At 32.8% G+C, this 23,164-nt stretch overlaps 2 protein-coding genes across 4 annotated transcripts; one reads left to right on the top strand and one right to left on the bottom strand.

Moving 5' to 3' along the window:
- Positions 1–166: 166 nt before the first annotated feature.
- LOC122502703 (dedicator of cytokinesis protein 7) lies at positions 167–22,805 on the top strand. Of its 3 annotated transcripts, none has more exons than XM_043612869.1 (17): positions 167–320; positions 4,271–4,434; positions 4,683–4,861; positions 4,983–5,124; positions 5,218–5,421; positions 5,513–5,704; positions 5,887–6,111; positions 6,287–6,561; positions 6,653–9,253; positions 10,113–10,240; positions 10,435–10,697; positions 10,820–11,079; positions 11,167–11,601; positions 11,706–12,058; positions 12,156–12,358; positions 12,495–12,814; positions 22,637–22,805. In XM_043612869.1, the coding sequence occupies exons 2-17, from the start codon at positions 4,294–4,296 to the stop codon at positions 22,659–22,661; spliced, it is 5,946 nt and encodes a 1,981-aa protein (XP_043468804.1). In that variant the 5' UTR covers positions 167–320; positions 4,271–4,293; the 3' UTR covers positions 22,662–22,805. The 3 variants fall into 3 exon arrangements, with proteins under 3 accessions (XP_043468804.1, XP_043468805.1, XP_043468806.1); XM_043612870.1 differs by lacking the exon at positions 22,637–22,805 and adding an exon at positions 17,259–17,540; XM_043612871.1 differs by lacking the exon at positions 22,637–22,805 and having other exon boundaries at positions 12,495–13,242.
- On the bottom strand, positions 18,304–22,630 carry LOC122502706 (DNA polymerase-like). Its single transcript, XM_043612873.1, has 2 exons — positions 19,280–22,630; positions 18,304–19,168 (listed from the first exon to the last, which is right to left on the bottom strand). Exons 1-2 carry the CDS (start codon positions 19,307–19,309, stop codon positions 18,368–18,370), a joined length of 831 nt encoding a protein of 276 aa, XP_043468808.1. The 5' UTR covers positions 19,310–22,630; the 3' UTR covers positions 18,304–18,367.
- Positions 22,806–23,164: the final 359 nt, after the last annotated feature.

Genomic DNA, 23,164 nt, shown 5'->3' with positions numbered 1-23,164 from the left:
ATCCTTAGGCGACGTTCACAATGGTCTATTCTGCTAAACGCAAAACGCAACGTTCGAACGGTTCGAACGCAGCGCCAACAGTGGCAGTGGCAATAATTAAACATCAGTGGAATTTTAGAGCACAAATGCCACTCCCTTAGCGTTACTAGGTACGCTAGGTACTTTTGCATTTCATAACCCTTTTTGTGTTCGCGGTGTTCGCCCAAACAATGTCAGATAAACTACAAAATTAATGTTATTTGTAAAATGTAAAAAAAGAAAATATATTTCCTGAAATGTAGCCCAGTGAATAGTAAACCTTTTACTAATACAATACCAAGGTAAGCTTTTTGAATACATTAAATGTTTTAGATTTTAAAAACCCGACAATTAATATCGTGTAAAACGTGTAAAATGCATTTAGATGAAATTAGGCGTAGGTTTGTGCATGAATAGTTTTTAATTTTTAAATATGCTTTGAAGCCATTTTTTATATCAAAATATTTGAATTCCAAAAAGCAAGAGTTATTGATTTTTTAAAGTAGTTACTAGTGTTTTGGCTAGCTGCTTTGCAAAAAGCCATTAAATAAAAAAAAGTAGTTACTAACATTTCAAGGAGTGCGGAGAAAGAGACATTAAATATAAAATAATTACTTTTACACTAAAAGTACAAATATTACGTCCTAACGTCAACTGATATTTCAGGATATCTGAAAGGTATCGGGGTAGGATGTCCACGGATATCCTGGGAATATTCTTATTTCCCCTGACTAACGGTTATCCCTAGAGCATCCACAGATTAATCTGGATAATAATATTATCCTGAATAGTGCCTGAATATCTCAAAACTGTTTTGACGCTATAGATAAAGGTTTTGCAACAAATAATCAATATCACAGGCTGACAAAATTTTGTTGACTTTTTGAACAGTAATATAAAATAACTAGCTGCCATACCCGTCTTCGACGTTGTTCTTAGTACCATTTATAGTTTTCCATATTGAGTATTGACCGGTATTCAACCAATTACATTGGAAATAATTTTCTTGATGATTATTAATTTTAATTAATGAAGAAAAAAAGAAATAACATTCTTTGCAAAAATTTAATTATTTTCAAAAAAATTTTACGAAAGAATTTTCAATTTTTTTCTTAATTCGTTATTTATAACGAATTAAGAAAAAAATTCGTCGGATCGAAGAACCGACGCTTGTAAACGCACAGAACATTGCGAAGCGTCGGTTCTTCGATCCGAGCCCTCAATTATTTCAAAAGAATTGAATTATTTTTCTAAATTTAAAATTTTTTGCAGGAATTCAGTTCTTTTTAATACAATCAGGCCTCGGATATTATAACATTTTCGACTATTTTCAAAAAATGCGACTTGTTTCGACTTATTTTCAAGAATTACGACTTTTTCGACTTTTCTTCCGAATATTGCAATAATTTTTAGTATAAAATGCAATTTATTTTCGAAATTTACAATTGTAAAGAGTTTCAATAAATAATTTAAATTTTGTAAAATTTAATTGACAATAATAATTGATTTTTTTTTAAAGTGTTTTATACAAATTTTTGAAAATCAACATTTGAAAAATATTAATTGAAAATTTTGAAAATAATTGAAATTAAATTCCCTCGGAAGAATTTAATTTAAAAAAAAATTTAATATATTTCAAATAAATTTAATTATTTTCTAAAATCTTAATAAATCCTTCGAAATAATTCAATTATTTTTATAAATGCTATAAAATTCTTCGCAAGAATTCAATTATTTTTATAAATATAGTAAAGTTCTTTGCAGGAATTCAATTATTTTTAAAACATATTTAATTGAATTTCTCGTAAGAATACAAATGTTTTCAAATATTTCCATAAAATTCAATTATTTCCTAAAATTTTTAATGATTTCTTTGAAACAATTCAACTATTTTTAAAAATATTAAATACTAAATAAATTTTTAAAATTTACAATGAAAAAAGAGTTTCAATAATTGAAATTTTGTAAAATTAAATTGAAAATAATTCATTTTTTTCAAAGTGTTTGATAAAAAATTTTGAAAATAAACTTTATAAGAATTTTAATAGCAAATTTTGAAAATAATTGAAATTGAATTCCTCGGAAGAATTTAAGTAAGTTTTAACAAAATTTTAATTATATTTCGAATAAATTCAAGTATTTTCTAAAATCTTAATAAATCCTTCGAAACAATTAAATTATTTTTCTAAATGGCAAAATTCTTCGCAAGAATTCAATTATTTTTATAAATAGTAAAATTCTTTGCAGGAATTCAATTATTTTCAAAATATTTTGAATTGAATTTCTCGGAAGAATTAAAATATTTCCATAAAATTCAATTATTTCCTAAAATTTTAATAATTTCTTCGAAACAATTCAACTATTTTTATAAATACATATTAAATACTAAATAAATTTTCAAAATTTAAAATAAAAAAAATTTTCAATAATTGAAATTTTGTAAAATTTAATTGAAAATAATTGATTTTTTTCAAAGTGTTTGATAAAATTTTTTGAAAATAAACAATAAAAAAATTTTAATTCTAAATTTTGAAAATAATTGATTTCTCAAAAATGTTTAATCCAAAATCTTCAAGTGTAAATTTAAAAATGGTAATTAATGAAAATTAGCTTCTAAAAATTATATTAAAATATTTTTGAAAAAAATAATTCTTAGAATTTTTTGCATTCTAATTTTTTTAAAATTCAATTATTTTCAATACTTTCAATTACATATTTCCAAAAATTCAAATACATACAAAAAATAATAACATTAAAACTTTTTACAATTAATTTTAACATTTTAACAACATATGACTTTTTTAGATTTATTAAAATTTTGGGTGAAATCGCGTTTATATTAATAATTAAAATTCTTAAAAATTCAATTATTTTTTAAATAGAATTTACCAAATTTCAATTGTTTGAAAATTTTTCAATTCTATATAATTGAAAAACTATTATCTTTCATAAATTATTTTAAAAATATTTTCCGAAAATTAATTTTAAGAATTTTTTTATTATAATTTTTTGAAAATTAATTAATAACTTAAAAAACATGGACAGTTAGAATCATTATAAAGAACTGAATTTTTGTATTTAAACAATAAATCTGTTTATATTGTGGCCTTAAGGTCACAATATAAACAGATTTATTTGACAAAAATGAAGGTCCTGAAAACATTGTAAGTTGTATTTAAATAATTGAATTCTCTAAGAACTTTCGGAAAATTATTAAAAATAATTGATTTCGAGGAGAAGTTTGATTAAACATTGTAGAAAATAATTGAATTTTAAGAGAATTAAAGTTGTAATTTTTAGAAGTTATGAAATTTCAGAAGGTTTTAAATAGATTTTTTAAATTTTATTCCCGTATAAAAACAAATAAGTAGTATTTAAATATTTATTTAACGAAATTATTCAAGTTTTAAATAATTAAATTTATAAATCAGTGAAAGATGAGAAGAATAAAAAATAAAATTTTTGTGACGACACTGAATTAAATAAACGACTTTTTCGACTTTTTTTCTATTTTAAATCGACTAAAGAAATTTTTTTTTGCACCTTAAAGTCGATCCGAGGCCTGAGTGAGTGATATTAGTGTATTTTCTTTTATAGAAAATTCACAAATAAAATAAAAATGTAAAATGGATCAATAAGGTCGATCTGCTTCAAAGAAAACGAAATTAGAAGATAAATTGAGAAAACGAAGAGAAGCTCAGAGAAAAAGAAGGGAGATAATAAAAAATGACCCAATGAAATATGAGTTAATTAAGAAAAGGGAAAATGAAAGATTTGCATTAAGAGTAGCTAATGGTAAAATTAAATCAAAGACTAATATGTCAAAAGAAGAATTAAAGGAACATCGTGATAAAAATTTGGAAGCAGTTCGTCGTTATCAAAAGAAAAAATTAAAAAATAATAATCAATCACGTGAAATTGAAACAGATGAATCTGAAAATCCCCAAAGAATCTTAAAATCAAAGAGAGGACGGAAAATAATAAAGAAAAAGTAATGATTAAATATATCTTATGTACACTCAATTCTTTCTTTCACGAACGATGAATCTCGCGGTATAGAGGAAAAATTTTCTTCGAGATTATTTTTACATTTTCTGTACACTAACCTACATTATTTTATGTCACAAAATAAGCCTAAATCGCGTATTCAATTTTTTCCTCTAAAAAAAGTTAAAAATGTATTTAAATACTTACAGGTCTGGTAGTTAATTGAGAATTAAAATAATTTACATGAAATAAATAATCTTTTCAGATATTCCTAAGTAACAAGGCATTATGTCGTCTGTTCAACGATCTTTCGCACACAAATTAAACAAACAACATGCAGCTGATGTTCGACGACACATTGCCGGTTCAACATCATATTCAAGGAATTTGTCCAAAAGTGGAAGCAGTGTTTCTGGATTTTCTTCGACGGTTAGTTCCTAATATCTGTATTAACCGTTTTTTAATCAGTTTTAACAAAATATGTTCTTTATATATTCAAACAAATTTAGATAAAATTAATAATTATTGACGTCATTGGTTTTATTAAAAAAAAATGAGAAAGAAATAACTTTAAAAAAGTATAATTTTTACTCAAAAATTAGTATAAAAATTACAATTGTAAGTTTTGTATTAATAAGAAAGGACTAAAGTTTCAATTGGTATTATTTTTGTTAAAGATGTCTCTCTGTGAAGTATTAGAACCTCTAGATTATGAAGAGTTTTTACTTCAACATCAAGCTGTCTTAGACAGGGATCCTTTGAAACCAATATTAGACTTTCCTACCAATGATGTTGATGTAAGAGTAATTAAGAGGAAAATTCGAACTGAAGAACCAGTAATTCCATACGAATCTCTGTAAGTACTTTTATTGTCATTATTTTTAAACTTACAACTCACATTTAATATGTAAGCTGCTATCGAGATATTTTTTCATTTTTTAATTGTTTTGTATTTCTGCATTACTAAAATTTTTCAGGGACACGGTTTCACCGTATGTAAGAAAGTGTATCAAAACTTTTACATCAGATTGGATCGTTGTACACAGAAAATTTAAAGCAAGAGCTGCTTCCATTGCACGTGACAAACTACTTCAGGATATACCAAAACAAGACTTTGAGGTTCTTATATTTTTCAATAATAAATGCATAATTTTTTCCTATGAAAGAAGAAAATGTTCTGAAAAGATGTAATTTCTATTTTTGCCTCACCAGGTGGATCAGGAGGAAACACATTGTTCCACTTCTCCTAACGAGGACGATGAATTTTCTAATTGTGGTAGTACGCCACGTGGCTCGTGGGCTAGTTTAGATCTCCGACATTCTCAGCACGATCCTCTATTTCCAAATATACTGGAACGTATTTGTCCTGAAATAGTCGATCAATTGAATGAGCAAAAACGATTGGAAGATCGTCAGGTAATGGAAATTTTTCTCACTAAATATTGACTTAATTAATTTAAAATTTAATTCTTTTTTTCTATTCTAAGTTATTTTATCTTTATTTCAGGAAGCATTTTTTCCGCTATATTCGCCGCCTGCTTCATTAGATGATGAATGGCATGAAATAAATGTCCCTTTAGAACCATCTGAATCTTTTTCTCATAAAATTCTTGTCAAGTGTCTTCAATTAAAATTGGAACTTGAAGTTGAGCCGATATTTGCCAGTTTCGCTTTATATGATGCCAAAGAGAAGAAAAAGGTATTATTCGATAAAGCATTTTACATTTATCTAATAATCCTCTGCCTACGCTTTGTCTCTATTCTAGCGTTCTTTTCACTCTTCACCAAGCGTCGAATTAGACCATAACGATCACATGACTAGGCAGGGGATTAACTCAATTTAATATTTCTGTCAGACTGTATAGCAAAATTATTATTTAGGTTTCAGAGAATTTTTACGTAGACATGAATTCAGAGGGAATTAAGAAAATGTTGGGAGGACATGTAGCATACAGTGATACGAGTACATTAGCCAGAAGTTGTGTATTTAATATTCATAAACCAAGTTCTGATCTATTTTTGGTTATTAGATTGGAAAAGGTGCTTCAGGGTGATATTACCGAGTGTGCGGAACCATATTTTCGAGATGATAAAAATAAAGAAAAGGTAAGTAAGAGCTACATTCACTTTTCATCCAATTATTGTAGATAATATCCAAATTCCTTTATAAAACGATAGGTAGGTAGGTGAGAAAGATAGGAAAAAGAGGAATAATTATTATTAGCCCTCGTTTTCATGCCGAAAATCATTAGATTTTAGAGTTTCTATTTTCTTTCGAAAGGTACGAATTGCAGCATCTGCGGCTTGCGAGCGTCTTGGACGCTATCGAATGCCTCTGGCTTGGACTGCAATCCATCTTTCAGGAGTAGTAAGTGGCGGAACCGACATGGAAAACACTACAAGTGTCGGATCCCTAGACAGAAAATCCGGAAGTTTAGAACAGTGGCGGAAGAAAGTGGAACCATGCACTAGGCGAGGTTCTTTAGAAAGAAGAAACTCGGACAAGAGACGTAGTTGGTCTCCCGATGATTTTGCCAACTGCTTCGAAAGTTTTAGGTAAATCGAAAGCAAAAGTAGACTTCTATCCCCAAATAGTAGTTTTCTATTCCAGCCCCTCAATTAAACCATAACAAATTTTCTCTTACAGACCAATTACACTCACAGTTTCGAGTTTTTTCAAACAAGAAGCCGAAAGACTCAGAGACGAAGATCTGTACAAACTTCTAGTCGAGATACGTCGACCGGGTTCGAATCTAAAGCGACTCAAGTGTCTCCCAGGAATTTTAAAATTAGATTTAAGTCCCAAACCAGAAGATCTTCCTCGCTGTTTAGATCCAGATCTGAGAAGACTCTCACCATATCCTGACGAAAAGAGTCGACCTGTGAAAGAAATTCTCGAATTTAAAAATGATGTCATCTTGCCAGATCTAACATATCGTAATCTTTTATATGTATACCCAAAGGAGGCTAATTTCAGCTCCAGAACAGGTTCCGCTCGCAATATCGCAGTTCGAATACAAATAATGGAAGGTGAACTAGAGGAGAATGCCTTGACGGCAATTTTCGGTCGTTCCTCCTGTCCAGAAATGACACACGAATACATTACTTCAGTGTCCTATCATAATAAGAATCCAAATTTTTACGATGAAGTAAAAATACGACTTCCTGCCGATTTGAATACAAATCATCATTTGCTATTTACTTTCTATCACATTAGTTGTCAGAAGAAATTGGAGCAGACGAGTGTTGAAACACCGGTTGCATATACATGGTTACCTCTTCTAAGAGAGGGACATTTACAATTTGGTGAATTTAATCTCCCCGCAATGTTGGATCCTCCACCTGCTAATTATTCGTACATTGCGCCTGATGTCCTCTTACCGGGAACGAAATGGATAGACGCGCATCGAGGAGTTTTCACATTGATTCTAGAACCGATTTCTAGTGTTCATGCACAGGATAAGTATATCGATCGTTTTCTTTCGTTGTGCAATTCATTGGAGACTGGTCACGTACCGCCGCGAATTGGAGAATCGGGAATGGAATCCGAATTGAAATCAGCATTGCTGGGTTTGGCTCGAGCTTCAAATTCAGCGCTGGTAAGATCAATGCCACAATTATTTGATCAGTTGATTTCAATTCTCGTTTGTCCGCCAACTTTGCCTTCGCAACCGCTAAATATTGCGGGAACGGTTTATGAGGCTATTGGACTTCTAGTCAGGAATGTGACGAATCTGCCTGATGGTCAAGTAGACGCTTATGGTCGTCACGCGTTACTCACGACTTATGTCACTTATCAGTGTACTCTACCGTCGGTGCCACAATTTTTACGTCCGCTTTTGATGCGAGCGCAAAGTAATCCGGATTTACCGCTAGAGGATCTTGAGATGGAGATTCATTCACGTGGGCTGGACAGAACGGCTTCTATGCGACAGGAAACGCAGTCGGTTAATAGCAGCAATCCATCGCGAAGGCTCTTGCATGAGGAATTGTGTCTCCATTGGATTGTATCCACGGGACAGTCACGGGAATTGGCGACTTTACACTGTTGGTTCTTTCTGGAATTAATAGTACGATCGATGGCGACAACACTGTCAGAATTGGGGACTTTGGACTCGACGAGAAAGACGAGATTTTCAGCACACTTTTGCGATGATATTGCAACACTCGTGGCGGCCATTATATCCGAAGTGATAGCACATTGCGGAAAGGATAATAAAGTTTCGTCGAATCTTATTTCAAGTCTTGGGAATTTCCTCTCGGACCTACTGTCTCTTATGGATCGGGGTTTCGTTTTGTCCCTGCTGAAAACATCTTGCTCCACTCTCTCCGAAGCGGCGATACAAGTTCAAGATTCCGTCGCTCTTTACGCGTTGAAACTAGATTTGGTGAAAACTGTCTGTACACACGAGCACTACGTTCCTTTGAATTTACCATTCGGAACGGGATATACGTCCGGATCGGCACCTGTTAGTCCGAGTCCATCCACCGGTAGTTCGGGCAGTTTCATATCGACCCTAGTTCCTGGTGATCGAGCCCGTTTCTCCGAATTGAGTCAAGAATTTAGACAGCAACATTTCCTTGTGGGATTAGTTTTATCCGACTTGTCGTACACGCTGGAAATTCCAAATCCAATGCTGCAAAATAAGGCGATCAGTACGATTCGATATTTAATGAATTTACATGACGTTGATCCGAGATATTCGGATAGTGCTTCGAAAGCGAGAGTCGCGGCATTGTATCTACCACTGTTGAACATTGTAATAAGCGCTCTTCCACAATTGTATCATTGGGATTCGAAGGACAAGAGTGTTTATACTGATGATCAGGGTTCAATTACTCAGTGCGTGGCGATTGCTATTGCGGGTGGAGCGTCAGCGGAAGTTGTTGGATCACAATGTCGAGTTTTTCTTAGTTCTGAAGCAACGAGACATCTATTGATGTGCACTCTTTGGCTTTTGAAGTCTCTCGATAAGAGTGCATTGATGCAATGGTGTTCGGAATTAAGTGTGAGACGTCTCCTGAGTCTTTTGCAAGTATTAAATATTTCTAATGCGGCTTTCGAGTATAAGGGGAAGAAGGCATTGAAACGTCTGCCACAACAATCTGCCGCTACAAGTGATATACGATCGAGACTGGAGGACGTGATTCTTGGACAAGGGAGTGCTAGAAGCGAAATGATGATGAGAAGAAAGGAAAGAGTCGTTGGAGATAAGTTGAGATGGAGGAAGGATCAAATGCCTTACAGGTAATACAAATTCACTTTATTAATTTAACTTCTTTTGCCTTTTTAAAGGGATTTATTTAAAAAGGGGTTGCTTTTTAAAAAATTCAAGCACATACGTTCGTTTCTATCGCTGTTCCCTTTAAAATGAGACCTTTTTGAACTTGATCTATTGAGATTTAAGAAAGTTATGATATTTTAAAGTAAGTGGGACGTATATGTCCCACTGACAGTTAAAGAGTTAAATTCCTTTCTTTCATTCGGAATTATTCGTTAGTGATCATAAAAAGAGCAAAGCTTGAGAATTTCAAAATAGATTCAAAAAGTATAGAAAATAAATTGGTGCAAAACTTTCGTGAAACACGCGAGAAGTTTAGGTTTATTTATCCTTTAACGTCTCTGGGACACATGTGTCCCACTTACAAATACCTTAATATTTATAAGCAAAATTAATATTTTTTATTCAAATTTGGTGCGTTGTCTTAAGCAAAGAGAGGGCTTCAAAAATATGTTGAATAGAAAGTGTCTAAAAATTTTTATTGATTAAAAAAAATGTGTAAACAATTATTAAAATTTACGAATTTTTAAAACATTTTAGATTCGCATGAAATTTATTACTCGGGGATTGTTAAGGTCGCTGATTACTTTTTGAAAATTTAAAAGCGACCCAAAAAATTCCGAATAAGAAGTTACAAGCAATTTTGAATTTTTGAAAAAGTGATCTTGAATATTATTTAGCGTACTTAGAGTCCCTAAATCTTCCAAGAACATGTTTGATTTTAAAAAAATTTCTCCTCCCTTTTCGGGGGGGTTAAAGAGTTAATTGTTCTGTACACAACACAAGTAACTCATAGAAATAAATAGCAATTTATATAAAATACAGATCTTCCGAACAACCTGAAGGAAAAGCTGTTGAACAAGATGCTCACATTGAAGGAGCTTTAGCAGCGGAAGCTTCTCTAGTTGTTCTAGATACTCTGGAAACTGTCGTTCAAGCCGACGGAGGAGGAGGTATTAAACAATTAATGATTAACAATCAATAAAAATATGTGACAGGGAAATTTTTTTCTATCAAAATCACTAAATAATAAAAAATTGATTTTTTCGAACCGTAGGTCCCTTTTAACTTTCCCTGTCACATACATTGAAGAACATTACTAGAGTACAGTCTCATAACGTTGTACTTTTTCTTAATGAACTTTTAGGAGCTGTAATAGGTGCAGTATTGAAAGTTCTGCTTAGAGCATTAGCTAGAAATCAAAGTACAACAGTTCTTCAACACATGTTTAGTTCGCAGAGAGCTTTAGTCTTTAAATACCACAGTGCCTTGTTTGACGAGGAAAGCGAAAGATGTGGAGATTTGTGTCTTACTTTATTAACACGCTGCAGTTCTCCTTTGAGTGCAATTCGAAGTCATGCAGCAGCTAGTCTTTATTTATTAATGAGGCAAAATTTTGAAATTGGAAACGTAAGTCCTACAGTGTTTCTTAATTCTCTAGAATTCTTGGATTCAATTAATAAGTGTTTCAATTCCATTAGAAGAATAATTTAGACTGCTCTTGAATTTTATCAAACTCATTTTTTTTATAGAATTTTGCAAGAGTAAAAATGCAAGTGACAACATCATTGTCTGCATTGGTGGGTCGTGGTAGATCACTAAGCGAAGGAGCCTTACGTCGAGCTCTGAAAACAGTTTTAGTTTATGCAGAGCGAGATGTTGAATTAGCGGAAACAAGCTTTCCTGAACAGGTGAAGGATTTGCTTTTTAATCTTCACATGATTCTTTCGGATACTGTTAAAATGAAAGAATTCCAAGAGGATCCGGAAATGTTGCTAGATCTAATGTACAGGTAAGTGCAAACTGATAAGTAGGAAAAATTCCGAATGCGCATGTTCCTCGAGTAGCAATTTTGAAAATAAAATATTGAAATGCGCAGAATTGCCAAAGGTTACCAAGGTTCGCCAGATCTTCGCGTAACGTGGTTAGCGAATATGGCTCAGCAGCACATGGAGCGTAAAAATCACACCGAGGCTGCCATGTGTCTTGTGCACAGTGCAGCACTTGTTGCCGAGTATCTGCATCTTCTAGAACCTGGAAGCAGTGGACGTCCAATAGGCGCAGTGGCACTCAGTTCGATAACGCCTAACGCAATTGAAGAAAGTGCTGTTGGTGATGATATTCTTGCAAGAAGAGAGGAAGGACTTTGCTTAGGTCCCGATTTCTCAGAAAGTGGATTAGCCGGTTTACTTGAGCACGCAGCAAGTTCTTTTTATGCTGCCGGCATGTATGAAGCAATTCCCGATGTCTACAGAGTTCTATTGCCAATTGCAGAAGCTGCTCACGATTACAAGAAATTAGCAAACATTCATGGGTAAGTCATGTCAAACAACATTTGATTTAATACACAAAAACTAAATAGTTAATAATCAAACTAAATAGAATAATTCTTAAAATTCGTGAAATTTCTGTAATTAGAAAACTACATGAAGCTTACACACGAGTTGAACAATTATCGGGAAAACGTGTATTTGGCACGTACTTTAGAGTTGGATTTTATGGAGCGAGATTTGGTGATTTGAACGGTGAAGAATTTGTTTATAAAGAACCGACACTGACAAAATTACCAGAGATATTTTCTAGAATTGAAAATTTCTATGCTGATAGATTTGGTGTTGAAAATATTGTGATTATTAAGGATTCAAATCCTGTCGATATGAATAAATTGGATACTGATAAATCCTATGTGCAAATTACTTACGTGGAACCATACTTCGAAAATCATGAACTCAGACATAGATCTACAGTCTTTCGAAAAAACTTCAATATAAGTGAGTCAAGACTATATTGCAATTTAAATTTTTAATTATTTAGAATTTTTGCTTTCTTGTAATATTTCTAGGATACTTAGTTTATTATTTATTGCAGAGAGATTTGTTTACGCTACGCCATTTACGCCAGGAGGCAAAGCTCATGGTGAATTAAGAGAGCAGTGTAAACGTAAGACAATTCTAACTGTCGCTACACATTTTCCTTATCTTAAGACGCGAATTCGAGTCGTCTCCAGAAAACAAATTGTACTCAGTCCAATTGAAGTTGCAATTGAGGACATACAAAAAAAGACGGCTGAGGTATGTATCTAAATTCAATTTCTTTAAAAGGTATTAAATGTTTTTTCCAATTTGAAAACTCCAAAGTTTTTGAAGATTTGAAAAATAGGTTCAAGACGTAATTTAGGAATTAATTTTTAAAAAAATGTTCATCTAGGTTGGGGCAGCAACTGCTCAGGAACCTCCGGATCCAAAGATGCTGCAAATGGTTCTTCAAGGTTGTATTGGAACGACAGTTAATCAAGGACCAGCGGAGGTTGCTATTGTTTTCTTATCGGGATTACAGGAACAAGATGCACAACCATCTCGATTGCAGCATAAATTACGTTTGTGCTTTAAAGATTTTTCAAAGAAATGCCTCGATGCATTGCGAAGAAATAAGAATCTTATTGGACCTGATCAACGTGATTATCAGCGTGAATTAGAAAGAAACTATCAAAGACTAATTGAGAGATTAACACCACTTATAGCTTGGAGGTAAATTTTGTTGCTTATTTGATAATCTGAATTTCTTTTATGTGAGAAAAATTATAATATTGTCATTGCTGTTTCTTATTTATGATTATTTGAATAATATTATGTTTCATTCATATGAGAAGAGAACATGTTCTCATACTTGTTCATATTTAACGAAAAAGTCGTTCATTTAGTTTGCTGTTTATGATAAACAAATTTTTTCGGGGGTCATTCACAAACGCTTTTTTGGACAGAAAATGTCGATGATATGAATGTAATTTTTAAATTGTTTTATGAATAATTGGTAAAATTTTAACTGCAAAAAATTCAATTGTTTTATTGTAGAATAATTATTTCAAAATGCAAGTAAATAATTTAATTATACTTTGACATGGGCGAATTTCCCTTTTTATGGTTAGGGGAATTCTCGTCAAATTTGTTCACAGAAAGATGCTCTGAAACTTTTAAAAGGGTAGATTGAAATTTTTGTATTTAAGGGTGGCCGGTTGACCCGCGAGAATTTAGGAAAAATGAAAATTCACCCTTATGGGGAACTGCATGGGGAACCAATGCAACCCTCAATGCTGCGATGTAGGTTGAATTTTGGTTGAGGGGGGGGGGTTCGAATGTGGCAGTGAGGCGGACGAGGGAGGCCTTGCTGCTGACATCGTAGTTAGGAGAGAATTGCCAGGCAGGCGGTGGCGGACCCTGGGCGGTTGGAGAATAGCTTCCTTCCTTCTCCTTCTGGGTGCTGGTCGAGGCTCGTAGCATGGAAAAGGTAGGAAAATGGGTGTAAGGAGAAAAAATTAAGCGGACTTGCGTGAAATTCAAGTTCGCTTTTATTAATCTTGACTCGAACCGGTACCTCCCCCTCCAGGCAATGAGAGGTCGTTTGGAACAAGCGCTGAATGGGCTATTCCAAGATTAATTATTGCGGTTTGTAAGTCAATAAGAGATTGACGTGTTATAGAATTTAGAAAGAATTTTTCGTCATACATAATCATTAGATAAGTGATCAACGCCGCTATGCCTTTTGGCTCAGTGGCGTCTCTTGCGAATCCATCAAATGATATTGAGCATAACAGCTCCCCTGGAGCCAGAAATGTCGAATACTATGCAGCAATTTGTGATTCCATGAACGATTCGTATCCAGTGGAAGCGATATCGTTTAGGAACGATAATTTATTTACGTTCGCACCAGCTGATTTCAGGACGGTCGACACGTCGAGAGAATCAAACTGGATTGTATATTTTAAAAGTTCGCAAAGATGCTCCATTCTTAAATTCAATCGCTTCTTTGTATTCATTGAAATCATATCTTTGTTTCAATCTTATTAACATTACTTCGGCTAATTTTCGATTGAATTCGAAAATATTAATATTTATAAATTTTATTCCTTTTAAAACTGAATCACGATTCTACGACCATTTTTACAAAAGCAACTAATTTCACACAATGACATTAAAAGGAAATGCTAATTATATGTCAAAATAATATAACATTTTATTTATAACTTACCCCTTTCTAGTCCTTTTTGCATCCTGGTATCTCTCCCAGTTTACAATCGTTTTTTTTACACAAACATGTAATTTCCATGATGTCGAGAGGATTCGGACACCCTTTCTTGGCTCCGGCAAATGAGAGAGTATGGTCATCCTCTCTTCAGAACGAATCCTCAATAATTGGGACATAATCCGTCCCACTTCCGAACTCGGATCCACCATCGGCAATCCCCACAAACACAAGCTAAACACGTTATGTGAGTCTTTGAGCTGGGTCACCCTGTCCCCTAAATTATTAATTAGCGCGGACATCTCCGCCCACCTTTCATCGTTCCTCTGCTGTAACGATTGTTGACTTGGAATACCCATATACTCGTAATGTCCATTTAGAGTGTAAAATGCCGTTTTCTCTCTATCAACGAGGTCTGTTTCGATTTGATGGAAACCCCATGCTAAATCAAAAGTTGAGAAATATTTAGCTTGTCCCAAATGATCTAGTATGTCCATGATATTCGGTATAGGATAAGCGTCCCCAATTGTTTTCTCATTAAGGGCCCGAAAATCTATAACAAGACGCCATTTCTTATTTCCTTGCGCATCAGGTTTTTGGGCACTATCCATAATGGAGAGTTATAAGGTGAGTTGGACGGAACAATAATTTCTTCTGAAAGCATTTTAGCAATTTGTCGTTCAATTTCTTCTCTTTGAACTGGGGGAAATCTATACTGTCTTGTGTTTATAGGAATATCATCTTTTGTTGGAATTTTGTGTCGGACTAAGTGAGTCGAGGAAAGGTTATCACCAGGGATATAAAAATCGTCACTAAAGTCTTGTATTAATTCCTTTACATGTTGGATTTCATCTGAGTTTAGATGGTCCAGTCTCACTCTTTTAATGAGTGAAGCATGATCCCAAAGTTTGGTTTGACCAAACGTAATCCTTTTTTATACAAAGTTTTTAAAGTTTGTTTCTCTAACATACATTCTTGTGTTTGTAAATCTATGTACAAATCTTTAAGCTGTTTTATAACATGTTTTTCTACATAAACAAATTTGGAATTCATATGAGGCCTTGGATCCAATAACTCGCCCGACGCTCGGAGGAACGCGCAACTGCCAGTCAGTGAGCAATGAGCGCCTCTGGGCCACTCACTGCTACCCGACTGGTATTAGCGCGTATCTTCGAGCGTCGGGCGAGTTATTGGATCCAAGGCCTCATATGTAATGATATGGTAATAACATTTTATTGTTAGAGTCATAGACTCAGCAAGCGATACCTCCTTCAGTGTGAGGTCGAAGAAACACCTTGACTAGCGGAAACAGAAAATTAAGTAGATTTCCCTAGAATTGTTTTCGAGCCAGCCAAAATTTAGAAATGCGGTAATTAACTTAATGTGGCAATTAACTAATTAACTAGATGTGGTAATTAACTAATTAACTAGCTGTGGTAATTAACTAATTAACTCTGGACCTTTCGGACCTGAGTCCAGGTGTCGATGTAAATTAGGTTAAACACCCCTCATACTTGAAGTAACCAAAACTCAAAAAGATTTATCATGATTAAGTAATTTGTTCGAACTCTTTTAATGAGTGAAGCATGATCCTAAAGTTTGGTTTGACCAAACGTAATACTTATTAATACAAAGTTTTTAAAGTTTGTTTCTCTAACATACATTTTTATGTTTGTAAATCTATATACAAACCTTTAAGCTGTTTCCTAATGTGTTTCTCTACGTAAACAAATTTAGAATTCGTATATGTACCAAAATTTTCTTTGTAACGTCTCAGAATGATATGAGAAAGAAATATGGGCTAGATTTTAGTTGTCTCGAAAGGGAGGATTTGTTCAAAGTCTGTTAGTTAGAAAATCATTATTAAATGTTATTAAACTATAGGGCAGCGCATGGTCACCATTTTCCGTCAATTTCAAAAGTCGTGGGCAAGAGTCTGTTACAATCTATTTGTTTTCCTGCTGAGTCGCAGACTTAGCAAGCGATACCTCCTTCAGTGTGAGGTCGAAGAAAACACCTTGACTAGCGGAAACAAAAAATGAAGTAGATTCCCTCGAATCGTTTTCGAGCTAACCAAAATTTAGAAATGAGATAATTAACTAATTAACTCTGGATCTTCCGGTCCTGAGTCCAGGTGAGTTTTCTCTGTTTCAGTGTATGTACATTGTGGAGTTTTGATCGTATAGAATATTGTACTCTAGTTTGTATTTTAATGTTCGTTAGACAGTACATGTAATCATCGAAAGTAATAGATTTTTTCACAACTATCGTTTTGACACCTTTTGCTTTTTTCAAAAAATTTTATTCCTCCACACGAATACGATACATTTTACTTCGTGAGCCAATAAATTCTGTTATTATTCGCCCATTACACTCATCTTTTATGAGTCCTAAGACTTTTTTGTTAGCTTGCGGAATTCCATATACATAATTAGCAGGATAATCAGATGTATCAAATTTACAAATATCTGCTTTCATATCAGAGTAGATATCTGTACATTTAATTTTATAAATAAGGCTGTCGGTATCAGTGTAAAGTAATTTACAATTTTCACCATACTTTCCTCTCATGTAAACATAATGAAAATCATACATTAAAATTTTAGATATATCCAAAACGCTAAGTCCAATATAGATTGGCTTATTCATAAGCACTTATGTTTTGTTAAGTTCCACAGCAACCAAGTTTTCATTAAAAATAGCTCGTGTGTGGAAGATCGGTTTTGAAATAAGAACCTCTGCTCCATACCTACCCTCCCATTTTGTTATAAGTTTAACATCAACACGTTTTCGTACATTCTTCATTGTCTTACCATAAACTGCATTATTCATAAGTTTGAAAAGATTATTTTCAAACTCATTTTTGGCATTTGTTCGCATCTTGGTATTAAAATGGATATACTTCTTCAACCATGGAGATTAATTAAAGCAACTTTTCTTGTTTTGATCCAGGTGGCTTTGAGTGTTCAGGACAAAATGGTAAGTCTCTATGACTATCGTGTAGTTCATGTGGTTCATGTAGTTCATCTTCATTTTCATTATAATTTTTCATGTACAGATTATTGGCATGAGCATATCTGTTTGAACATTGGCTAATCCCCCCTCTAATGAATCTTCATTTTCATTATAATTTTTCATGTACGGATTACACTGGGTTACAAAAAAATGGTCATGTCGTGTTTATTTAAAATTTACTGTGTTTATTGAAAGTTTAGGTGTCACAGAATAAGAATATACCAGAAAAACTTTTTTTCATTCGGTCATTCCCTTAAAAAACGAGTTTAAAGTCTCAAAAAACCGTATTTTTAGCACTTTTTGAGGCAGCGTAACAAGAAAATGCAACATGATAAAAATCTCTACAAAAGCTTAAATAAAAGCTTAAACCTTCAACTTTAAGGCTCAGAACTGAAAAGTACTTAAAGAAGCACTGAAAACCTGCAGTCACTATCTGAAATTATCAAAAAAGCTGGGTTAGGTAGCACTTGGTAAAAATCGATTTCCCTAACCGGATTCGGTTGCAAATTGTTATTTTAGGTTTTTTGAGGTTTCTAATGACGAATTGGAACTTAGATTTAAAAAATTTCAAAGTGGCGGACTCAATTTTTTAAAATTATCAACGCAAATTTTGAAAAATTGAGTGAATTCATTATTTTCAGTCCGCCATTTTGAAATTTTTTAAATCTAAGTTCCAATTCGTCATTAGAAACCTCAAAAAACTTCAAGTAACAAGTTGCAACCGAATCCGCTTAAGGAAATCGATTTTTACCAATTGCTTCCTGTTCTAGCTTTTTTGACAATTTCAGGTAGCGACTGCTTGATTAAGGAGGTTTTTATTGATTATTTAAGTACTTTTCAGTTCTGAGCCTCAAAGTTGAAGGTTTAAGCTTTTATTTAAGCTCTTGTAGAGATTTTTATCATGTTGCGTTTTCTTGTTACGCTGCCTCAAAAAGTGCTAAAAATACGGTTTTTGACACTTTAAACTCGTTTTTTTAAGGGAATGACCGAATGAAAAAATGTTTTACTGGTATATTCTTATTCAGTGACACCTAAACTTTCAATAATCACAGGAAACTTTGAATAAACACGATATGACCATTTTTTTGTAACCCAGTGTTATTGGCATGAGCATATCTGTTTGAACATTGGCTAATCCCCCCTCTAATACCACTTTCAACAAACATAACCATATCAATATCTGTAAGAAGTTCCAACTTTACATTTGTATATTTTAACATGGCATCGCAACTAAGTCCAGGTGTTGTATAATAATAAGCTGGATCTAATTCATATGCTATAAGACATTGGTCTCTGAAATTCTCAAAAACATCTGCGAGTAGTAAAATATCAGTTTTCATGTACAAATATACATACTCGTAGAGATATTGACAATTAAAAGCAGACCAAACCTCTTGTGCATGAAGATAATCTTTATCGGTTACATGAGAATCATTTAGAGTACTGTAAAATTTCTCTTTTGGAGGTAGTTGTGTCTGGTTTAATTTCGATCTATTGTCCAAGTACTCATATGGAAAAATTCCTTTGCGTGTTAATAACTGAATCGTATTAACATCATAAGACTCAAATTCGGAATGTACTATTGAATAATTTGATAGATATGAGGCCAATTTGTCCAAAGATGATGCCATGAATCGAAATGAGTCAATGAATTTAAATTTTATACCATTTTCTGGGAAATGTTTTGTAAAGCTAATATATTTTTCTTTGGTAATAGAAAGGAGATCAATTTTACCTTCAAACTCATTCGCAATGGCTTCTATAATGAAGTGAGCATCATAACCACTCAAATTATGAAAAACAACAGGAATAGTATTCAATTCCTGATAGTTTAGGTTGCAATATTGATGAGCTACACCTCTGTATTTACCAGTTAGGCGACAATGGTCTCTAACCCTAGTCTTTCCCTGACTAATAAATTTTTTACAAATGTGACATTTATTAATTTTTTGAAAAAGATACTCTTGCTTATCACTTAAAACTTCCATCGGAATGATAGTTTTAAATATAGGCTCAAGTCTCTCAGCAACTTGTTTCAATTCATGAGCAAACCATTTTTATGCATCTTCTTCATCAATGGGAGATGCTTTGTATACAGATTTTGTATTATTACATCTTTGTTCATTGAATTTTAGATAATATCCAATGCTCAAAAGTTTATGATTTTGAACAATTTCTGTATTACCTCCCACAGATGATAAATCTGTTTTAGGAAGCAATAAGCTCTCACAGTCTGCATATATAATAAATGGAGCACGCTCCTTGTTTAAAAAGTTTTTTAATTTGAGTTTATTTTTATCTGGATTTGGTAAAATAATTTTCGTCTTATTTACAAGGGTACAAGTTAATTGACGTGTAGAAAGTTTATCTTGATTATGAAAATAATGCAGACAGCGTTCGCAAATATACTTCTTATGTTCCTGTTGAGATAACTGAGAGCTTACAAGTCGTGATAAATTTTTAATCCAAACATAATGATATTTAGTTTGCGCTTTATCCACCTCGTGAATATTATACTTATCTTGAATTAACAAAAGATTAACATGACTTTCTTTTTTGTTTGAAGTTAGATGTAATGCCCATTGAAAGACTATAAATTTTTTTTGCAATTTAGCTAATCATAATTTTGATAAATTTGTCAACTTACAATAACAGGAGATACCGCCCGCAAAGGATGGGGGAATATTCATAAAGATTTCTTTTATGAAAGTTCAGACCATTATGGTCTTGGAGGAATTCTCCCAATGACAACGCTATCTCTGGTGCCACCACTCCCGTAAATGATAATGCTTCCTTCCGAAACTGCCGCATCTCATCCTGGTTTGCGAAGTCCCAGTTCCGGACATTTGATTTAAAATAAACCCAGAGCCGTGACAGCTCTGGGAAATTCGACACAAAGTACTTTGCGTCGTATAACGAGGTTTTCGACATGTTTCACGAATTACTATCACGAATCATAAAGGTTTTTATATCAAAAACTGTAGTATTATCAGGTAGAACTTGTTTATACTTAGCAACAAAAACTGTGTATACTTTTAATGGGCCATCTCTTAATGCTCGTTCTACCTGATCTTTAAAAACTGAATAAGCATCATCTAAGAAATCATTGATATCTAAATGTGAAATATTTATAATACTTCCATTTTTAAGTATATTGTTAAAAGCCTCGTCAGTAACTACCCATTTAATTTTATCATTTGAGTGATCCATTCCAGCTCCAAGTTCATCCAACTGGTATTCATAAAATTTAAGTTGTAATAGCAAATTTTCAATTCTTTTATTATTATGAGAACCCTGAATTGTATAACGGTTAGCGAACTTTGTTAATAAAGCAAAGTGTGCCTTACACTTTTTATACCACTCATATGCTATTTTGAAACGAGCATTGACTTCTTTAGATGCAATAGATCTCAATTCAACATTGACAACGTCAATGAAAGTTTGTGAGACCTCACAAATTTCATCAACGCTGTCTTGAGATAATACTCTTTCGTCTACTCTTTCGACTACTCTTGTGTATGGATTGACTACTATTCGATTATTAGAATTTATTTATTTAATGTTAAAATAATTAACGTAACACATTTTATTTACAAGTATGTATAATTTATTTTTTCACTGCACTACGCTCTGCAACTATTTTCACGAAAAGAATAGTCTTTACGACGAGAACAGTTTTCATGAAGAGAACAATTTTCATAATGACAGATAGAATTAAAGTCTATGTGGAGAATTTTTAAAATTTACCCCCCCCCCCCTTCAACAAAATATTTAAAGGTTTGTGGAATTTACAAAGTTTAAAGTATATTTATTTTTTCCAACTAAAACCCCACTCTCCTTCGGCTCCCACTTCATTACCCCCACTTGAATAACTGCGCACGCAACAATTTGCCCCCACCTACCCAAAATCAAGTTAAAGCGTGACTTAAGATTTTCTAACAATACCATTATTATTATCCTAAAAAATATAAATTGAAACCAGCTCACAAATTCTTTTGGACGATACATTTGTCTCCTTCGAAGCAGGTGAAAACGTGACTTAACATCTTCTAACATTATTATCCTGAAAAAGGTAAATACTTTTGGACAATACATTTGTCTCCTTCAAAGTATGTGAAAACGGGACTTAAGATTTTCTAATAATATCATTATTATACTGAAAAAGGAAAATTGATACCTGCTCAAAAATTATTTTGAACAATACATTTGTCTCCTTCGAAGCAGGTGAAAACGTGACTTAACATCTTCTGACATTATTATCCTGAAAAAGGTAAATTCTTTTGGTCATATAAGGAGAAAAGTAGGTGGAAGGGGGGTGGTTAACTAAATGTAATGTATTTTACATAAGTAATGGATAAGTGGGCGGTGGAAGGGTGTGGTTTCAAAGAATAAAATGTATGCAAATTAGGTTGAATGTAAAAAGAGGGGGGTGAAAGTGGGTGGTATTTGCATATTCTACATCCAAAAGGGTTGAATTTGCCTGAAACTTAAAAAAGAAGGGTGAAAAGTGGGTGGTATTTACATATTTCACATCCAAAAGGGTGGATTGTGGGTGGAATTTGCATAAACTTAAAGGTTAACTTCAGATACCCCACCAACGGCCAGTTCTCGTCCGATTCAGTCGGTAATGCAGATTCCTACAGTTACCAACAAATTCGGGTCAGAACCGGCCTAGCTACACTACTTTAATAAGAACTGATTTTAGTTTTTCACAATTAAATACAAATTTTCTGCTAAGATAAGACCAACGCACATTAGCTTCGCGAAATACATGAGACAGAAAAGGACACAAATATATCTCTATCCTTTTCTAACACATGCTTTGCGTTCGCGAAGCAATTGTTGCGTTGGCAACAATTTTACTTTTTATGTAACATTTTTCGGAACGCGTCGTTCTTTTTGTTAAATTTTACAAAATATCATTGACCAACTTAAATCTATGATATCAGATTGTAATATACGTTTTATCATTAAAATAGAATTTCAAATAATCATATTTATGAAACAGAAAGAAATATTTTTAATTTTAAAAGATCATTAACTAAGCATAAAAGTTTTGTGTATACGAAAAAGTGAATTAGTATAACATACTGCTATTTTTCACTTTCGATGTCTCTCGTCCTAAAAATCTCGTTTTCAAAGAGTGTAAAAAATTAGAAAAAAGATTTTTAGAGTCAGATTAGAACATTGTTTATATACGGTAGAAACGTCGAATTTTTTAATAATGTGGTTCTACTTTTATAATAAGCTAAAAAATTCGAAAGCAAATGTTGATAACTGTAACTATATTATTTAAAAAAAAATTTCTTTTACAGAAATTCACCTGCTGATCTGCAGTGAATTAAAAATAGCTTTATTACTTTCATATAAGCTAAAGAAACAGTGGTTGAATAATATAATTTCTCATACACTATACAATGGTATTATTTAATTGTATTCGTAGATTAAAAGAAAGCATATTTATTATTTATGTTTTATTATATGTGTAAGATTTTGTATTTCATATCATTCTTTATAATAAAAAATGCACAAATTTCAACAGAAAATTATGAGTTTGTTTTTATATGTCCCTCTTTAATGAAGTTGAAATCCACTTGATCAACGAAAATAAATTGGAAAAATATGTAGGACTATTTTTTTAAAGAATATAATTTCTTCCTGATGGCATGTGAGCTAATTGAAAAAACTTATTTAGTAAGAAAAGGATAGACATATTTTCGTCATTTTCTTACTAATGGAATTTTATAGTTTCCCAGTAAAAAAAAACTAATTCAAATGAATTGAAACGAATTAACATTTTTGGTAGGCTCCAATTCGTATTTGTCACAAAGCGGGATTCACTC

Source organism: Leptopilina heterotoma, unplaced genomic scaffold, assembly GCF_015476425.1.
Source record: "Leptopilina heterotoma isolate Lh14 unplaced genomic scaffold, ASM1547642v1 Lhet_235, whole genome shotgun sequence".
Classification (NCBI taxonomy): domain Eukaryota; kingdom Metazoa; phylum Arthropoda; class Insecta; order Hymenoptera; family Figitidae; genus Leptopilina; species Leptopilina heterotoma.
This window is presented reverse-complemented; position numbering and strand designations above follow the sequence as displayed.